The sequence below is a fragment of the Nannospalax galili genome, unplaced genomic scaffold, assembly GCF_000622305.1.
Source record: "Nannospalax galili isolate Female #2095 unplaced genomic scaffold, S.galili_v1.0 scaffold960, whole genome shotgun sequence".
NCBI classification, from domain to species: domain Eukaryota; kingdom Metazoa; phylum Chordata; class Mammalia; order Rodentia; family Spalacidae; genus Nannospalax; species Nannospalax galili.
In genome coordinates, this window is record NW_008348313.1 from 1,637,392 (window position 1) to 1,654,200 (window position 16,809).

General features: G+C 53.7%; 2 protein-coding genes across 5 annotated transcripts; one reads left to right on the plus strand and one right to left on the minus strand.

The window, feature by feature from the left end:
• Positions 1-49: 49 nt before the first annotated feature.
• Irf3 (interferon regulatory factor 3) lies at positions 50-5,018 on the minus strand. 4 transcript variants are annotated; one of them, XM_029569338.1, is made up of 8 exons: positions 4,879-5,018; positions 3,783-3,955; positions 2,926-3,097; positions 2,764-2,834; positions 2,447-2,621; positions 1,969-2,349; positions 628-743; positions 50-278 (listed from the first exon to the last, which is right to left on the minus strand). In XM_029569338.1, the coding sequence occupies exons 2-8, from the start codon at positions 3,945-3,947 to the stop codon at positions 93-95; spliced, it is 1,266 nt and encodes a 421-aa protein (XP_029425198.1). In that variant the 5' UTR covers positions 3,948-3,955; positions 4,879-5,018; the 3' UTR covers positions 50-92. The 4 variants fall into 4 exon arrangements, with proteins under 4 accessions (XP_029425198.1, XP_008843304.1, XP_029425197.1 ...); XM_008845082.3 differs by having other exon boundaries at positions 4,875-5,011; XM_029569337.1 differs by lacking the exon at positions 4,879-5,018 and adding an exon at positions 4,333-4,474.
• A 12-nt stretch (positions 5,019-5,030) lies between these two features.
• Positions 5,031-14,359, plus strand: Bcl2l12 (BCL2 like 12). Its single transcript, XM_008845081.3, is given in 9 exon segments — positions 5,031-5,172; positions 5,174-5,249; positions 5,252-5,336; positions 5,889-6,003; positions 6,212-6,354; positions 8,477-8,563; positions 8,657-8,748; positions 9,879-10,166; positions 14,161-14,359. Coding segments are annotated over 9 exon segments (1,056 nt in total). The 5' UTR covers positions 5,031-5,053; the 3' UTR covers positions 14,212-14,359.
• The last annotated feature ends 2,450 nt before the right edge of the window (positions 14,360-16,809 follow it).

Consider the following 16,809-nt stretch of genomic DNA (forward strand, 5'->3'; position numbering starts at 1 on the left):
CCCCCCAGTAACCACCAGCCTAGGGTCAGGAACCTTTGGACACCTGACATCATGATTGTGGTGGGAACTGCTTTATTGACAGCTGACAGGGCTCAGGCCTCTCCTGAGGCTTGGAAGTCCATGTCCACCACCAGGTCCTGGAGGCAGGCCTTGTACTGGTCAAAGGTGAGGGAGATGGGCTGGCTGTTGGAGATGCGCAGGTTCACGGTGCTGTCCAGTGAGGAGGCACCCCCTTCCCGGGCAATCTCCAACAGCTGTTTAAGGCATGTAGGAACCACCTGCAGGAGGCAGAAAGGAGTCAGGACAAAGCCCAACTCCCATGGGCCCCTGGACTGCTGGGAACTAGTTTCCCAGTCACAGACACAGGGCCAGAGCCCCTAGGGCCACCTTGTTGTTGGGTGGGTTGTGCAACAGCTTCTATATGGTCTAGAGAGCCAAACAAACCCTGTTAAGAGGGAGGCCATGCAAAAGACACCCAGAGGCTCCTGGGATGGATGGGGATATGTTTGTAGAGACCCTTTGAAGCTGCTGCTTTTCAGAGGGGCTTGTGGGAGTTGTAGTTCCTTGGTGCCATGGCTTCCCCCATAAGCCCACCCCTCCCAGCCTCAAGCACAAGACAGCAGGCACCTTGACCATCACGAGCCTCTTTACCCATGGCTGGTCCTGGGGCCATGACTCCCCCACACAGAACCACAGAGTATAGCGTGGGGAACGTCTCCTTCCCTCCACGAAAGCGATGAGATCTGGGGATCCAAGAGTCAGGTCAAGGGGAGGAATGACAAACCCCTGCCCTCCCCATATCCCCAACGCTCAGTATCTCTCTCCCCTGGGAAAGCTCCTTGGCCACCACAGGCACTGCTGGGCTAGGCAAGTCCCTGTGATTCTAACACAAACTAGTCTTTGCCCTTCTCCCAGCACTGCAGGGGTGAGAGGTCAGCCCATCCCACCCAGAGCCCTAGCAGCCAGGAGGAAGGCAGATCCCTAGGAGGACAGCCTGTTAGGGTGCTCAGAAGGCAGTTGGACTTATGGCTCCTCAACTTCTGAGGCCTTGCTGTGGTTATTTACATTGTGAGAATGGGCCTATGATGCCACTATGTGAGGCTGTGTCAGGACAGTTTGAGGCCTGGCCAGGCTACACAGTGAGACTGCCTCAGAAATTAAAAGCAACTACTGGGCCAGCACACCTTTAATCCCAGCACTCAGGAGGCAGAGGCAGCCGGATCTCTGTGAGTTCAAGACCAGCCTGGTCTACATAGTGAGTTCCAGGACAGCTGGGGCTACAGGGAGACCCTGTCTCAAAAAAACAAAAACAAAAAAAGCAACTACTATAAAGCAAAGAATGTTATGCTGGGGGTGAGGTTCACCCCTGTCTTCCAGCAGTGGGGAGGCTGGAGGCCAGCCTGGGCTAAGGAGTGAGACAAAAAATCATAACCTCTTAAAATTTGTCCTTTTCCTTTTTTTTTTCCTTTCTTTTTGCAGTGCTGAGGATGGAATACAGGGCCTCAAACATGCTAGGTATGCTAGGCAGGGGTTCTAGCGCTGAGCCTCACCCCAGCCCCTCACTGGGGGATCCTAGGCAGGGGCTCTAGCACTGAGTCTCACCCCCGCCCCTCACTGGGGGATCCTAGGCAGGGGCTCTAGCATTGAGCCTCACCCCAGCTCCTCACTGGGGGATTCTAGGCAGGGGCTCTACCACTGAGCCACACCCCAGCCCCTCACTGGGGGAGTCTATGTGGGGGCTCTGCTAAGCCACACCTGCAGACCTACCATCAGTTTTTGAACCCACTATTAAATGGTTTCCTGAGCATCTTAGGTGTTGGGCTGTATTACACACCAGATCCAAAAGGAGTAAGTGTCCCTGGACTTGGTAGGACAGGTCTGTCCTTTACCACAAAGTAGAGAGTGGCAGGCTGGGCTCTGAGATCAATCAACCACCATGGTTGATGGAGTCCCATGTGAGGCACTCACCTCGCACAAAGGGTCCCAGGTCGAATACAACTCCATCTTTGTCCTTGGGGACCTCTCCATCAGGCCCATTTCCGATGTCTGGAAGCAGCTCCTCGCCCACAGCCCAAAAGGAATGGGAGTGCCCTAGCCTCCGGGCCCAGAGGTGCTGGCCCGCCCGCCACAGTGCCAGCCCCTTGCCCAGGCACTTCAGCACATGTCTCACGTATTCCCTCACGAGCCCATCAGTCAGAAACGCCTCAGGGTCTGGCAGGGTTACTGGCTGCCAGGGGAGTGTCCTGTCCTCAGCTGTGGAGCCCACCAGTCGTAGGCCTCCTGGGTAAAAGAGTGCCTGCTGGAAGACCTGGCGGCCTCGGTAGAAGGCAGTCACCTCGAACTCCCACCCTGAGCAGCAGCAGCATGAAGAAGGAAAGATGGACAGGGCCAGGGTGAGGGCTGCTGTCCCTGCTGCGGACCCTCCTACCCCACAGCAGGTACTCACCATCCTCGACCAGCAGGTGCTTCACTGGGTTTTCCTGGGGTGCTGGGTTTGGGGGTTTGTCCAAGTTGGGGTTCAGCAAGAGCTGACAGTGCTCAGGAACAATAGCCAGGCTAGAAGGCCCCTCATCTGGAAGAGGGGCCAACTCCATGTCACCCAATAACTCCAGGAGGTCTTCCTGGAAGAGAGAAAAGCCAGGCTTTTCAACAACCTAGTCTGAGTCAAGAGGGTGGCAGACTGCATCAGGAAGGGTCCACTCACCCGGAGAGGGGAGGAGGGGGTGGCCTGACAGGGTCAGGGTGAGGCTGAGGCACCCTCACCTGGGGATCAGACACACTGCTTCCACCATTGGTGTCAGGAGAGGTGTTCAGATGCACAAGGTCCTCTGCTCCTGTGCAGACAGGGTGAGCAGAGTGGGTGAACAAGATCCTCCTGACCCCAAGCTCTCTGTGACACTCCCCCCAGGCAATCTTGGCACACACCTGGAGTCACAAACTCATACACCTTATGCGGGTCATAAGGGTCCTTGCTCCGGTCCTCAACTAATCGCAGCACTTCCTTTCGGTTCAGGGCCGACCGGAAATTCCTTTTCCAGGTGGACATGTCTGGCTTGTCCCTCCCTGGGGTGTAGGCACCACTGGCTTCTGCCCAGGCCTGCAGGACAGTGGGGAAGACTGTGTTGACTCTGCCCTGAGGTCTGCTACCATGTTCTAACTTCATGGCTCCAGGTCCAAATTCTCACATTCATTGTACCCCATCCTCACTCCCAATTTCTGCATCAAAAAAAAAAAAATTTTTTTTTTAACTTTTGGTTTTGAAACAGGGCCTTCATTGTAACTCAGGCTGAGCTCCAACTTGTGATCCTCCTGCTTCAGCCTCCAGAATGCTGAGACTACTCCATATCCCCCTTTTAGCGGCCAGGAACAGGTGACAAGCGTCACATTCTTCCAGATTCACTACTACTAATGTATGCTAATTTGGTGGCTAGTGACCGCATATTTAAAACACATTGTAATGTTTAAGGGTTCTGCAACTAAGAGCCCCGCCCTCCAAAGAACTCCCAACCCCTTCCCTGACGCTCTTTGCCAACATACCTCTCCGGGTTCTATTCCCTGAACCCGACAATCAATTCGTCAATCAAAATTCATCGATTCGCACGCATCAGCTCCCACCAACAGGCCAGCGCTCGTGCAGGCCCCGCCCCTTCAGTGCCAACCCGCCCACCTTCACTAGTATGACCCCGCCTCTGGACCAGCCCCACCCCACCGGAACGCCCCTCGGAACCCTTTCTGCCCAGTGGGAGCTGCACCGAGGCACCCCGTGCCCGGGGCTCACCCACCTGGAAGATGCCGAAGTCGGCCATTTGCGCGTCCTGCCGCAGACCATGCTTCCACGGGATCCGGAACCGCGTGCGGCTGCTGTCCAGCCAGGCCACGCCCTCCAGCTGCCCCAGGTCCAGTTTCGACACCAGCCAGGGCACGATCCGCGGCTTCGGGGTCCCCATGCTGCGGCCTGCGTGTACGGTGCAGTTCCTCTAAGCCTACTTGGCCAGGGGGGACCACACGTGCCCCCCTTTTCCCAGATTACTTAAGTGTCTAGGCTGCCCCTTGCTCCGGGGAACCCCGCCTTCCACTGTTGCAGCGCAGAAAACCTCTGTTAATTTCCAGATCCTCCACCGAGAGTTCCTCCCAAACAGCCTCTCCCCTCTTCTAGAGTGGACTGTCCCGTCTGCAGCACATCCTTTCCTCCCCCAGGTACGCAAGTGCAGACGCCTCCCGCCCTCCCTTCTGGACGTGGTTTGGGTTTGTTGTTGTTGAGGTTGTTGTTTTTCTCTATATTCTGTTTCTAGATATCTTGAGACATGGTATTAGTGTGTAGCACAGGCTGACCTTGAATTCACTGTGTAGTTCTGGCTGGTTCTTGAACTCTGTAGCCCAGGCTACTTCTTGAATGCATTCTGCAGCCCAGGTTAGTTCTTGAACTCACTCTGTAGCCCAGCCTGGCTGATCTCTAGCTCACTCTGCAGCCCAGGCTAGTTCTTGAACTCACTCTGTAGCCCAGCCTGGCTGATCTCTAGCTCACTCTGCAGCCCAGGCTAGTTCTTGAACTCACTCGGTAGCCCAGACTGGCCTGGCTGATCTCGAAGTCCCTCTGCAGCCCAGACTGGTTCCTGAACTCCCTGCAGCCCAAGTTGGCCTGGCTGATCTCGAACTCTGCAGCCCACGCTGGCCTTGAAGTTGCAGCAGTCCTCTGCACCCCCATCCGGGGTGCTGGACCTGCGCAGGCCTGCGTCTCCACGCCCCGCTTTCTCCGGGTTTTCCCAGCGGAGCTCCAGCGCCAGCCTCGACTACTCCTCCGGGATCAGCCTGGCTCGGAACACCCCGGGCCGTCCCGCCGCTGCTCGGGGCTCTTCCGTGAGAGGGGCTCTTACCTACTGTGAGAGGATGGGCGCGCGCCCAGAGCTGGTGCCCACGCAAGTTTGGGGTTTCCGGCGAGTCTCACACTCGCTCGCCACTGCACCCCTTGCCCCTGTCAGCTGAGCTTCCGGGCGCAGGGGCTCCGTTTCCTATTGATTTCTTGAGACGAAAACAATTTTCTCATAATTTGGGTATGAAACTCGAAAGCCAAACGGGTGGTGGGTTCGGTGAGCCCCGCCCCGCCCCCTCCATGCCCTTTTCGATCTTCCGCTCGGAGGCATGCTGGGAACGTCATATGCAAATCAGGCAGACAGAACGCCCCGCCCCTTCGACGTTGGGGCGGTTGCCAGATCGGCCTAGTGCGCAGGCGCGGGAAAGTTGAACTATCAAAGAAAAGTTTGTACAAATTGAGTGGAGGCGTGCACGCCGGGGCGGCGGCGGCAGGGGTTTCCCCCATCTGCTCCCCGCAAGACCAGGTGAGTAGGGTGTCGGGGAGGGCTGGGGTGAGGAGGGGACCGGGATGCAGGAGCAGCCACCCCTACCCCCATCGTGGCTTCTCCCTAGTCCAAGTGCCTGGGGACTCCCCCCCAACCCCAGGTGCCAGCTCAGATAGCTGGAACTACATCTCCCAGGAGGCTGCGTGGTGAAACGCGGAGACTTTTGCTACTGTTTGCTACGAAGTCTGCTGGGATTGGTAGTTCCTGGTCCTCTAAGGGCTTCAGGAGCTCTGCAAGTTGCCGCCTTCGGAATCCAGGGATGACTTCTGCAAGCCCCATTTGCTCTCCCGGATTTAGGGGATCTATCCCCCACCTACTTTCTCTTTTAGATCCAAGAATCCAGCTTCAGCCCCTTCTTGTCCCAGGATAAAGAAAGCCCTATTCCTTTGCGGGTTCGACTGTCCCAAAGGCTCCAGAATCGGGGCCTCAGCCCCTTCCTTGTAGGGGACCTTTGAGTCCAGGTGCCCTCTGCATGCGGGGACTACATGAACCTCTCATTGGACTTGAGTGCATCCCTGTTTTCTCCCTCAGGTGCCTCCATGGCTGGCTCAGAAGAGCTGGGACTCCGGGAGGACACACTGAGGGTCCTGGCAGCCTTCCTTAAGCGCGGTGAGGCTGCCAGCTCCCCTGTTTCAACTCCACCCAGGTGAGTGAGTTGCTCTTCCCCACCCCCAGGACCAGCCTTTGAGTGGAAGACTCCTCTCTGACTCTTGCTCCTGGTCCTAGCCGGTCTCCTCCACACTTCAAATCTGGTCCCATGCCCTGTTTCGAGTTTCAAGAAGAGTTCTTCCATGGGAGGTCAAAGGGATGGCTTGCCCAGGACTCTGGGGTCACTCTGAGGTTCTTGGCCCTAGGAGCCCTGTCCAAGAGGAGCCAACCGATTTCCTGAGCCGCCTTCGAAGATGCCTCCTGTGTCCCTTGGGGAGGGGAGCTGCTCCCCCGGAAACCTCTCGGCCTTGCTCCCTGCCACTCCGCCCCTGCTATGGTTCAGAGCCTGGTAAGAGCTTTACCCAGATCACCTGTGAAACTGGCAGGACCCAGAGCTTTGGTTTGGAAAACCCAGACAGTACCAGGAGCAAGGTCAATATCACTCAGCTATGGGTAGCCATGTGTGGGGTCTCCAGCCCTCCCCTCCTCCCAGTTAGATTTCTTTCCTTCCTTCCTTCCTTCCTTCCTTCCTTCCTTCCTTCCTTCCTTCCTTCCTTCCTTCCTTCCCTCCCTCCTTCCCTCTCTCTCTCCCTCCCTCCCTCCTTTCTTCCCTCCCCAGGTTCTCCAGACCTGGAATTCGCTGTGTAGACCTGGCTCTGCCTCAGCCTCCCGAGTGCTGGAATCACAGGTATGGGCCTGCAACCTAAGGCTCCCACGTAAATGTCTGTCTAGCAGCTCTAAGGAGGCCCTTTCACCTGTTTCTAGCTAATCTCCCTCCCTGATTTCCAGGGAAGCCTCTTCTGTAACCCCGGCCCAAATCGAAAGATGGGTTTGACTGGTTGGCTATAGGACTGGAAGAACCCTTTCTCTTCCTTGTATCTCTTTTTTTCAAGCAGCAGAGTAGGACTGGATTGAGGGGTGGTCAGGAATGTCAACAGAGCTGGGCGTAGCGGTACACACAGGGTCTCAACACTTGGGAGGCTCAGGAAGGAGGATGGCTGTGGTTTTGAGGCCCCCTTGGGTTACAGGATGAGAGAGAGAGAGGGAGAGAGCACTGGGGAGCTGGAGAGATGGCTCAGCCATTTAGAGAGAGCACTTGTTTGGTTCCCAGCACCCACATAGTGGCTAACAACTGTCTATAACTCCAGTTCTGGATATCCGACGCCCTCTTCTGGCCTCCTGGGGCATTCTATGACATGGGTGCACTTACACAGGTTTAACACTCATACACATAAAATAAATTTAAAAAATTTTTTTCAAACTTTAATTTAAAAAAAGAAAGAAGGAGCTGGAGAGCTGGCTCAGCAGTTAAGAGCACTGACTGCTCTTGCAGAGGACCCGGGTTCGATTCCCAGCACCCACATGGCAGGTACAAACCTTAACTCCAGTTCCAGGGAACTCAGGAGCCCTCTTCTGACCTCTGTGGGAATTGCACGACACGGGTACACTCACATACATGCAGGCAATACACTCATACACATAAAAAATTAAAATTAAGGAAAAAAAAGAAAAGAAATGATTAACTGGTTTCCTCTTGAAAGTGTGCCTGGGTAGATAGACTCTTAATGGCTTTTTTTTTTTTTTTTTTTTTTTTGTCTTTTTGAGACAGGGTCTCCCTGTAACCCCAGCTGTCCTGGAACTCACTATATAGACCAGGCTGGCCTTGAACTCACAGAGATCCGCCTGCCTCTGCCTCCCAAGTGCTGGGATTAAAGGTGTGCACCACCATGCCCGGCAAAAATATTTTATTTATTATTTTTATTTTATGTATATGAGTGTTATGCCTCCATGTAGGTAAGTACACCTGTGTCGTGCAATGCCTGCGGAGGACAGTTAGGCTGTCGGATCCCCTGGAACTGGAATTGTGGACAGTTTTCAGCTGCCATGTGGGTGTGGGATTCGAACCCGGATCTTCTGCAAGAACAGTCAGTGTTCTTAACCACTGACCCATCTCTCCAGCCATTAGTGGCTTATTTAAAAAGGAATGTGCACCGGGTGTGGTGGCGCAGGCCTTCAATCCCAGCACTTGGGAGGCAGAGGCAGGCGGATCTCTGTGAGTTCAAGGCCAGCCTGGTCTACATAGTGAGTTCCAGGACAGCTGGGGCTACAGGGAGACCCTGTCTCAAAAAGACTCCCCCACCAAAAAAAAAATAAAAAAAATAAATAAAAAGGAATGTGCAACTGCAAAGATAAGTCTGTAGTCAGTTGATGATATCTAAACTGGACATGGGATGGGATGGCAATGGCAGGAATGCCATGTGTTTGCCTTCGCTGGACGAGGTAATCTTCAGGGTTCAGCTCTGATAGTCTCAGTTTAATTTGAGGACACAGTAAGTGGGAAGGCCCAGGATTTTGATGTCTTTACTGAATTCTCTTATGGACTCAGTTTACCCCTTTGTGAAATGTCAATTGTTGCTGTGTGACAATGTGGTTACTGTGTTCCAGATAGTCATCGACTGCTTTTCCACCAGGCCCAGCCACTCCTGACTTCTATGCCCTGGTGGCCCAGAGGCTGGAACAACTGGTCCAGGAACAGCTGAGGTCCCCACCTAGCCCAGGTAAGCAGCAGAGTGGCCTTGGAGAGGGGTGAGGGTCTGATCAGAGGAAAGCCAGGGCTCCACCCTGAGTCAGATTCTCTCCCCACCCCCCAGAGTTCCAGGGCCCCGCACCCACCGAGAAGGAGGCCCTGTTGAGGAGGCTGGTGGTGTTGCTGGAGGAGGAGGCAGAAGTCATCAACCGAAAGGTGACAGGCTCCATTCTGCACTGGGGGACGGGGGTCTCAGGCTAGAGCTGCACTGACTTTGGTGGGGCCAGAGGGCCAAGGTGACACGGCTTGGGGTAAACGGCCAGAGCTGCACTGCAGTAGGCGTTCAATCAGAGGCTTCCAGTGGTCATTTGGATGCAGGGATCCAACTAACAGAAACATCCAGGAGAGAGATTAGGGATTAGGGCAATGACAGAACCCTTGCCTAGCAAGCCCCAGGCCCCGAGCTGTGTCCATCTATCACCACCACCCCATCCATGTGAAAAAAACCTGAAAATAAAGAACAGCAGATTAAGGAAGGGAACCCGAAACAAGACCCAGGAGAGGGGGAAGTAAAAGAGTAGATGTGGGGGGAGTGTGTAAGGTAGGACTGTGGCAGGCAATGGTGCCAGACACCTGCACACCCTCCCCACTCCCCTGGGAGTCTGAGGCAGGAGGATTGTAGAAAGAGTACATTCCAGGACAGCTGGGGCTGCGGAGTGAGGCCTTGTCTCAGAAAGCTGTGATTGACAGGCAGGGGATGTGGCTCAGTTGGTAGAGTACTTGCCTAGTGGTACCAGGAGGCCCCAGGACAGCACATTCCTGGTGTGGTGGTGTGTACGCCTGTCATCCCAGTACTTGGGAGGTGGAGGCAGGAGGATCAGGAGTTTACCATCATCCTGGGCTACAGTGCTGGGCTATCTAAGACATGTCTTTAAAATCAAGCTAACAAAAAACCCTGATGGGCAGCAGTAGGGCTATAGCTTAGAATGTAGGAAATGGCCTTCCAGAGGGGCGTGGTCTGGGTTTCCTGGAGTCTGATTGGCTTTCAGACCTGGACAGTCAGTCCTATAACATCCAATTCTATGGAAAAGGTTGAGGTTATAGACAGCAGCCTGGCCTCAAGGACTAAAAAAAAGGAGCACAGAACTGGTGCTTGGTTCTGATTGGCTGTCAGGAACTAGGCTGGAGCATGGCCACCTTTCCTGGGAGTCTTGGCCAAGGCTCTAGAGGGGCTTGTGGATGGGCAGGACTTAGCGCTAGCATCTAGAGGAAGCCACATCCCCGTTCCCCGGGGGCTGGTTGCCGAGCCTGGCCGAGGCTAACCCCGGCCCCCCTGCACCCCACAGCTGGCCTCGGACCCCACGCTGCACCGCAGACTAGCCCGTCTCTCTGCCGGCTCCTTCGCCCGTCTGGTGGAGCTCTTCTCCAGCCGGGAAGGCAGCGCCCACCCGAGCCGCGGGAGCCCATCACTGCCATGCCCCGGGCCTCCCCCGCCGTCCCCGGAGCCCCTGGCCCGCCTGGCCCTGGCCATGGAGCTGAGCCGGCGTGTGGTCGGGCTGGGGGGCACCCTGGCCGGCCTCAGCGTGGAGCATGTGCACAGCTTTGCGCCCTGGATCCAGGCCCATGGGGGTTGGGTGAGTCGTCCCCTCGGCCTAGGCCTCAGTATACCCAGCTGCCCGGGACAGGGCCGTATAGGTTTCCATCCAGGACTCCCTGCTTGGCCTTTGGTTCCTTCCTGTCCCTGCTGAGTAGCTGCTGCGAACTATGCGCAGGGTAGAGAGGGCCGATGCCGAGCCTGCAGTGTGCACGGCTGGCCTGCACCCAGCAGGGCCTCAGCCAGCAGGGCTGCACGCTGACAGCCTCACCCCTCCCAGCTTGGTTCTCCTGCAAAGGTTGTGGATCACCCTGAGGTGCCCCTCCACCACCTGGCCTCTGCAGCAGCACCTGCCCCAGCTATGTTCCAGATCAGTCCAGAGAGGCTGTAGGCCCCTATTTATTTAGACACAATGTCTCACTATGTAGCCCTGGCTAGCCTAGTACTCCCTATGTAGACCAGGTAGGCTCCATCTCAGAGAGCCACCTGCTTCTGCCTCCTGAGTGCTGGAATTAAAGGCATGTTAGCTGCCATGTGGGTGCTGAGATTGAAACCCAGGTCTTCTGCAAGAACGACCAGTATTCTTAACCACAGAGCCATCTCTTCAGCCCCAAGATTGATTGATTGATTGATTGATTGATTGATTGATTGATTGATTGATTGAATGAATGATTGATTTTTGGTCTTTTTTTTGACACAGGGTCTCCCAGCAGCCCACTTGGTCTGGAACTTACTATGTAGACCAGGCTGGCCTTGAACTCATAGAGATCCACCTGTCTCTGCCTCCTGAGTGCTGGGATTAAAAGCGTGTGCCACCATGCCTGGCTCCAAGATTTATTTTTAATTATTGTGTATATGTATATATGTGTATGTGTTTGTGCACAGGAGTGCAGGTACCTGCAGAGGGTAAAAGAGGGTGTTGGGTCCCCTGAAGCTGGAGTTATAGGTGGTTGTGAGCCACCAACATGGGTGCTGGGATTCAAACTCTGGTCTTGAACAGGTTCAAGACCAGTATGTGCTCTTAACCACTAAGCCACCTCTTCAGCTCTGTAGTTGTTTTTTTTAAATTTAATTTTATGTGTACATGTGTGTTGCCTGCATGCAGGTAAGTACACCCGTGTCATGCAATGCCCAAGGAAGTCAGAAGAGGCTGTCAGAACCCATGGGACTGGAATTATGGACAGTTGTTAGTTGCCATGTGAGTGCTGGGATTTGAACCTGGGTCTTCTGCAAGAAAAACCAGTGTTCTTTAACCACTGAGCCATCTATCCAGCCCCTGTATTTCTTTTTTAAGTTTTCTTCCCATTTATTTGTTTTGAGGGGGCGTGTGCCACAGTATACTTGTAGAAGTCAGAGGACAACTTTTGGCAGTTGGTTCTCTCCTTCCACCATGCCGGTCCTAGGGATTGAACTTGGGATGTCAGGTTTGGCACAAAGTGCCTCTACTGCAGAGCCATCTCACTTGCTCTTCATTTTTTTTTTTCCTGTGGAGCTGGGAATAAAACTCAGAGCCTTGCATGTACTGGGCATGAGCTCTACGGGGCCCAGCATTCACTGCAGCCACCAATATGGGTGTGGCTCAGTGGTAGCACAACTGCCTGATATATGGGGGTATGTGGGTCCCTCATAGGACTTCAGACAACAAATGAACGCATTAGTGACCCCAGCATGTGAGAAGTGGAGGCCTAGTATCAGTAGTTCAAGGCCAGCCTGGGCTGCATGAAACCCTGAATAAGAAAAAAAATAATAAAGCCCAACGGCTGTTTGTACTCCACACCCCAGTCTCTCTCTCTCTCTCTTTTTATTAATTTTATTTTTATGTGTATCAGTGTATTGCCTGTATGTATGTACGTGCACCCATGTCGTGCGATGCCCTCAGAGGTCAGAAGAGGGCATTGGATCCCTTGGAACTGAAGTTAGGACGGTTGTTAGCTGGTCATATAGGTGCCGTGACTTGAACCACAGTCCTCTGTAAAGGCAGACGGTGTTCTTAACTGCTGACCCAGCTCTCCAGCCCGAACACCCCTAGTCTCTTAACATACTAGAGTGAACTCCTGCTTGCCCTTGCTTCCTGTCTCCTTTGACATCTCTTTTTCTTGCATGTGTATGTTTGTGTGTGGACACTTGTGGTTGCACATGTGTGTGTGTGAGCACACTTGCCAGTCTACACACACTCATGTGGCCATCAGCCGTCTTTCCCCATCACTTTCTACAGTGAGGTGGGGTCTCTTGCTGAACTGAGCTCTCTGGTTCAGCTCCTCCTGGGCCAGCCTGCTGAGGATCCCATGTCTCTGCCTCCTGTCCATATCACTGCACCTGCTTGACATTTACTTGGGTGCTAAGGAACCAGATTCAGGCCCTCATCTCTGGGCAGCAAGGGCTTTGCTCCCTGAACCATCTCCACAGACCGCCACGCCTGGCAACCTGAGTCCCATCCCCAAAACCCATGGAAGGAGAGAACTGACTCCCCAAAGTTATCTTGTAACCTCCACAACGCAGCAGCATGCATGTAACCTCCCCCCCCGAATAAATAAAGTTTAAATTTTTTTAAAAAGTTTAAGGGACTGGAGAGATAGCTCAGTGTTAAGAACACTGGCTGCTCTTGCAAAGAACCTGGGTTCAATTCCCAGCACCACTGTGGTGGTAACAACCGTCCATAACTCCAGTTCCAGGGGATCTCACGCTCTCTTCTGGCCTCCAAGGGCATTGCATGACACTTAAACACATGCAGGCAATACATTCATATACATAAAAATAAAATATTAAAACAATTTTTTTGGGGGGGGTCATTTTGAGACAGGGTCTCCCTGTAGCCCCAGCTGTCCTGGAACTCACTATGTACACCAGGCTGGCCTTGAACTCACAGAGATCTGCCTGCCTCTGCCTCCCGAGTGCTGGGATTAAAGGCATGTGCCACCATGCCTAGCTTAAAAAAATTTTTTTTTAAAGGTGAGAGGAGACTCTGGATTTGGTGGTGCAGGTCTGTCATCCCAGTAGTTGGGAGGCTGAAGCAAGAGCATCACAAGTTCAAAGTCAGCCTAAGGAAGTTAGTGAGAGGCTGTCTCAAGATACAGTATGTAAAAGAGGGCTGGGGGCAGGGGGCTGGGAGATGGCTCAGTGGTTAAGAGCACTGACTGCTCTTGCAGAGGACCTGGGTTTGATTCCCAGCCCCCACATGGTGGCTACAAACTGTCCTTAACTCCAGTTCCAGGGGATTCTGAAGCCCTCTTCTGACCTCCAAGGCATTGCATGACACGGGTGCACTCACATACATGCAAGCAATACACTTATACACATAAAGTAAATAAAAAGGGCTGGGGAGGTAGCACAGTAGTAGAATCCAGCACCTGGGAAAGAGAGGGAAAAGTGCCTTCTGGAGGCACAGCCAGCCACCCAGGGAGGGCCTGGGGCACCTGGATCTGACCCCAATGGTTAGGTGTCTGAGCTGCTCCTGTTATGGGCACAGTGCCCCCTCGTGGCCTCTTGTGGAACAGCCAGGATGCCTGGAGGTGGGGTGAGGCTGGGGGTGTGTCACAACCAGGGCTGAAGAAAGGATTCTGCTTTCCTTGGTTGATGTGGCCACAGGGCCAAGGATGCTGGTCTGAGCATCTACAGGGCCCCCACTGTTCCTGGGGAGGGGAGGGGAGGGGAGGGAGAAGGCGATGGGGGTGTTCACATTATACACAGGCAGGACCTGGAGAGGAAGTGTGGGGCTCAGCAGAGATGTGGCACACAGGCTTGTTTGAGCAGAGACGACAGTTGCACTTGGAGGAGGCAGGACCTGGGCAGCAGTGTCACCAGTAAAGGAATGGTTCTTAGAGCCAAGGCCCAGCCAGCACAGAGCCACCACATCATCATTAAAGGGCCAGAACTCTGTACCCCTCTCTCTGGGGCTCTGTCCCTCTCTCTCTGGGGCTGTCTCTGCCTCCACCCTGTCCATCTCGTACCACCATACCATCCCATCTTTTATCACTGTGCAGTGGCAGCTGTTAGTGGCCATCCCTTCTCAGCTCACAGGTTCTCTGCCCCTGCAGGCAGGCATCCTGGCCGTCTCACCTGTGGACTTGAACTTACCTTTGGACTGAGCTCCTCTGCAGCCACTACAGGACTGGACCGTGGGCCCTGCTGGCGCACTCACTTCCTCTCAGGGTTATGAGGTGGGGGCTGCCCTACCAGTTTTTACCAAAAAGAATGTTTTGAAATGTTTCATATTAAAAGTAGTTTGTTCTTTTACTGGAGAACTGAAGAGTGTGTGTGTACATGTTCATGTGTGCACATGTGCATTTGGGTACATATGTATGTGCATGTGTGTGAAGGCCAGGGAACAAGGTCAGGGCCTTCCTCAAGTGAGCCAAGTGTTAAACTGAGCTCCATCCCTAGCCCTCATGTGATTGCCATTGGCTTGTGTGAAGGGTGTTCTGACAAAACTCCCTGAGGCTGCCAGGGGGTGGGCCTAGTTATCAGAAGGGTGGGATAATGGACAGGACTGTGTCAGTGGGTGCACACCATCCTTCAAGTCTGCTGGGCATGATGGTGCAGGCCTGGAATCCCAGCAGTCAGGAGACAGAGGCAAGAACCTCAGGAGTTCAAGGCCAGCGTGGGCTACTTGAGACCCTGTCTCTAAAGTCACAAAACCAAGGTGGGGGTGATGGCTCAGTCAGTGAAGTGCTTGCTATGCAACCATGAGGATCAAGTTTGATTCTCCAGCACCCACATAAAAGCAGGATGTGAGGCATATGTCTATAATTCTCTCTGCTAGAGAGGCAGACGGAAGGATGCCTGGGGCTTGCTGGTTGTCCTGTCTAGCCAAATGGGCAAGCTCCAGGTTCAGTAAGACCCTGTCTCAAAAAATAAGGTGAGGGCTAGAGAGATGGCTCAGCAGTTAAGAGCAATGGACTTGCTGTTGCAAAGGACCCAGGTTCGATTCCCAGCACCCACATGGTGGCTAACAACCATCCCATCCCTAACTCCAGTTCCAGGGGATTCAATGTCCTCTTCTGACCTCTGCTGGCTTGCAGGACACAGGTGCACTTACACACATGCAGGCAATACACTCATACATGTAAAAAATATTTTTTAAAATAGTAAGATGGGCTGGAGAGATGGCTCAGCGCTTAAGACATCTGCATAGGTGATGTCTTAACCACTTAAGACCCAGGTTCGAATCCCAGCACTCACATGGCAGCTAACAACTGTCCATAACTCCAGGTCCAGGGGATCTGACAGCCTCTTCTGTCCTCCTCAGGCATTGCATGACATGGGTGCACTTACCTACATGTAGGCAATACACACATACACATAAAAATAATAAAGGGGCCGGAGAGATGGTTCAGTGGTTAAGAACAGTGGTTGTTCTTGCAGAAGACCCGGGTTTGAATCCCAGCACCCACATGGCAGCTAACAACTGTCTGTAACTCCAGTCACAGGGGACCCGGCAGCCTCTTCTGACCTCCACAGGCATTACATGACACGGGTACACTTACCTACATGCAGGATACATGCATACACATAAAATAAAAATTTAAAAATAAAATGTATTAAAAAAGATGGAAATCATTTGACTTCAGTCTTGGGCCTCTACACACACATGTGCACACACTTAAAATCCCAATTAAATACATAAAGTGCTGCTGTTTCCCTTTCTGGAGCGAAGCCCAGTCCAAATGCATTCTTAGTCACAGCCCTCACCAAGCCCCTTTCCGTATTTGTGGCTTAGCCTCTTCACCTGTCAAAGGCCGTACAGACAAGTGAGGGCACAGCTGTCCCGCGCACCTAGGAGGGGCTCAGTAAAGTTGAAGTGACTGGGGATGGCTGAGGGACTGAGCTGTAGTCCTGGGGAGAGTCTTCCATAAAGCCATGAGCAGAGGCAGGGGCTGGGGAGCTGTGGGGACAGGCAGGTGGGAGGACCTGGGCAGGGTGCAGGTGGGGGACTGACAAGCTAGAGGGGACAAAAGGTGGGAGGAGGGTGACTGGGTGCTAACAGCTGTGGGACAGAGCCAAGGGACCAGCAGGAGCCAATCAGAAAATCATTATTTGATTGATTGATTGATTGACTGATTGAGACACTGTATAGCCCTGGCTGGCTTGGAATTCCCTATGTCGACCAAGCTGGCCTCTTAACACAGATCCTCCTGCCTCGGCCTCCCGGGTGTTGGGATTAACTACGTGCACCACCTCGCCCAGCCCCATAGTGGACACCTTGACTGTCAGGGAGTCAGTGAGATGGCTCAGCGGGTAAAGGAGCTTGCCAACAAGCCAGGGACCCGCATGATAGAGCAACCTCTATAGGCGCTCCGTGGCATCCGCACAACCATACACACGAACTAGCCAGGCTACACAGTGAGACCTTGTCTGAAAATAATAGAAAATAAAGCACAAAGTAACAGGCGTCTGGAGGAAGCAGGCCAAGTGTGCATGGACACCTAGGGCGGAGGCCCCCATCGAGATGGGGCTCATTCGGGGCTTTGAAGAACCCTAAGCTTGGACCGAGGACAGTACTGGGGACAAGAGGCAGGAGGCAGGTGCATTCATCTTCACGCAAGGAGAAACTTTCTGCAGATCCAGGAAAACTTCCCAGAGGAGGGGGCGTTCCAACTACCCATGATTGACGTGTACGAGATGGCCAGACAAAGGGAGAGGGCCTGTCAGAGGCCACGGGTCTTGAAGACCCGGAGCCGCCGAGT

Coding starts and splice junctions, on each gene's coding strand:
- Irf3 (XM_029569338.1), bottom strand. CDS start 3,947: ATGGGGACCCCGAAGCCGCGGATCGTGCCCTGGCTGGTGTCGAAACTG. Junction 2,622..2,763: donor GCAGTGTGTCTGATCCCCAG/GTGAGGGTGCCT, acceptor TCTCTCTTCCAG/GAAGACCTCCTGGAGTTATT. Junction 279..627: donor AGAGGCTCGTGATGGTCAAG/GTGCCTGCTGTC, acceptor TGCCTCCTGCAG/GTGGTTCCTACATGCCTTAA.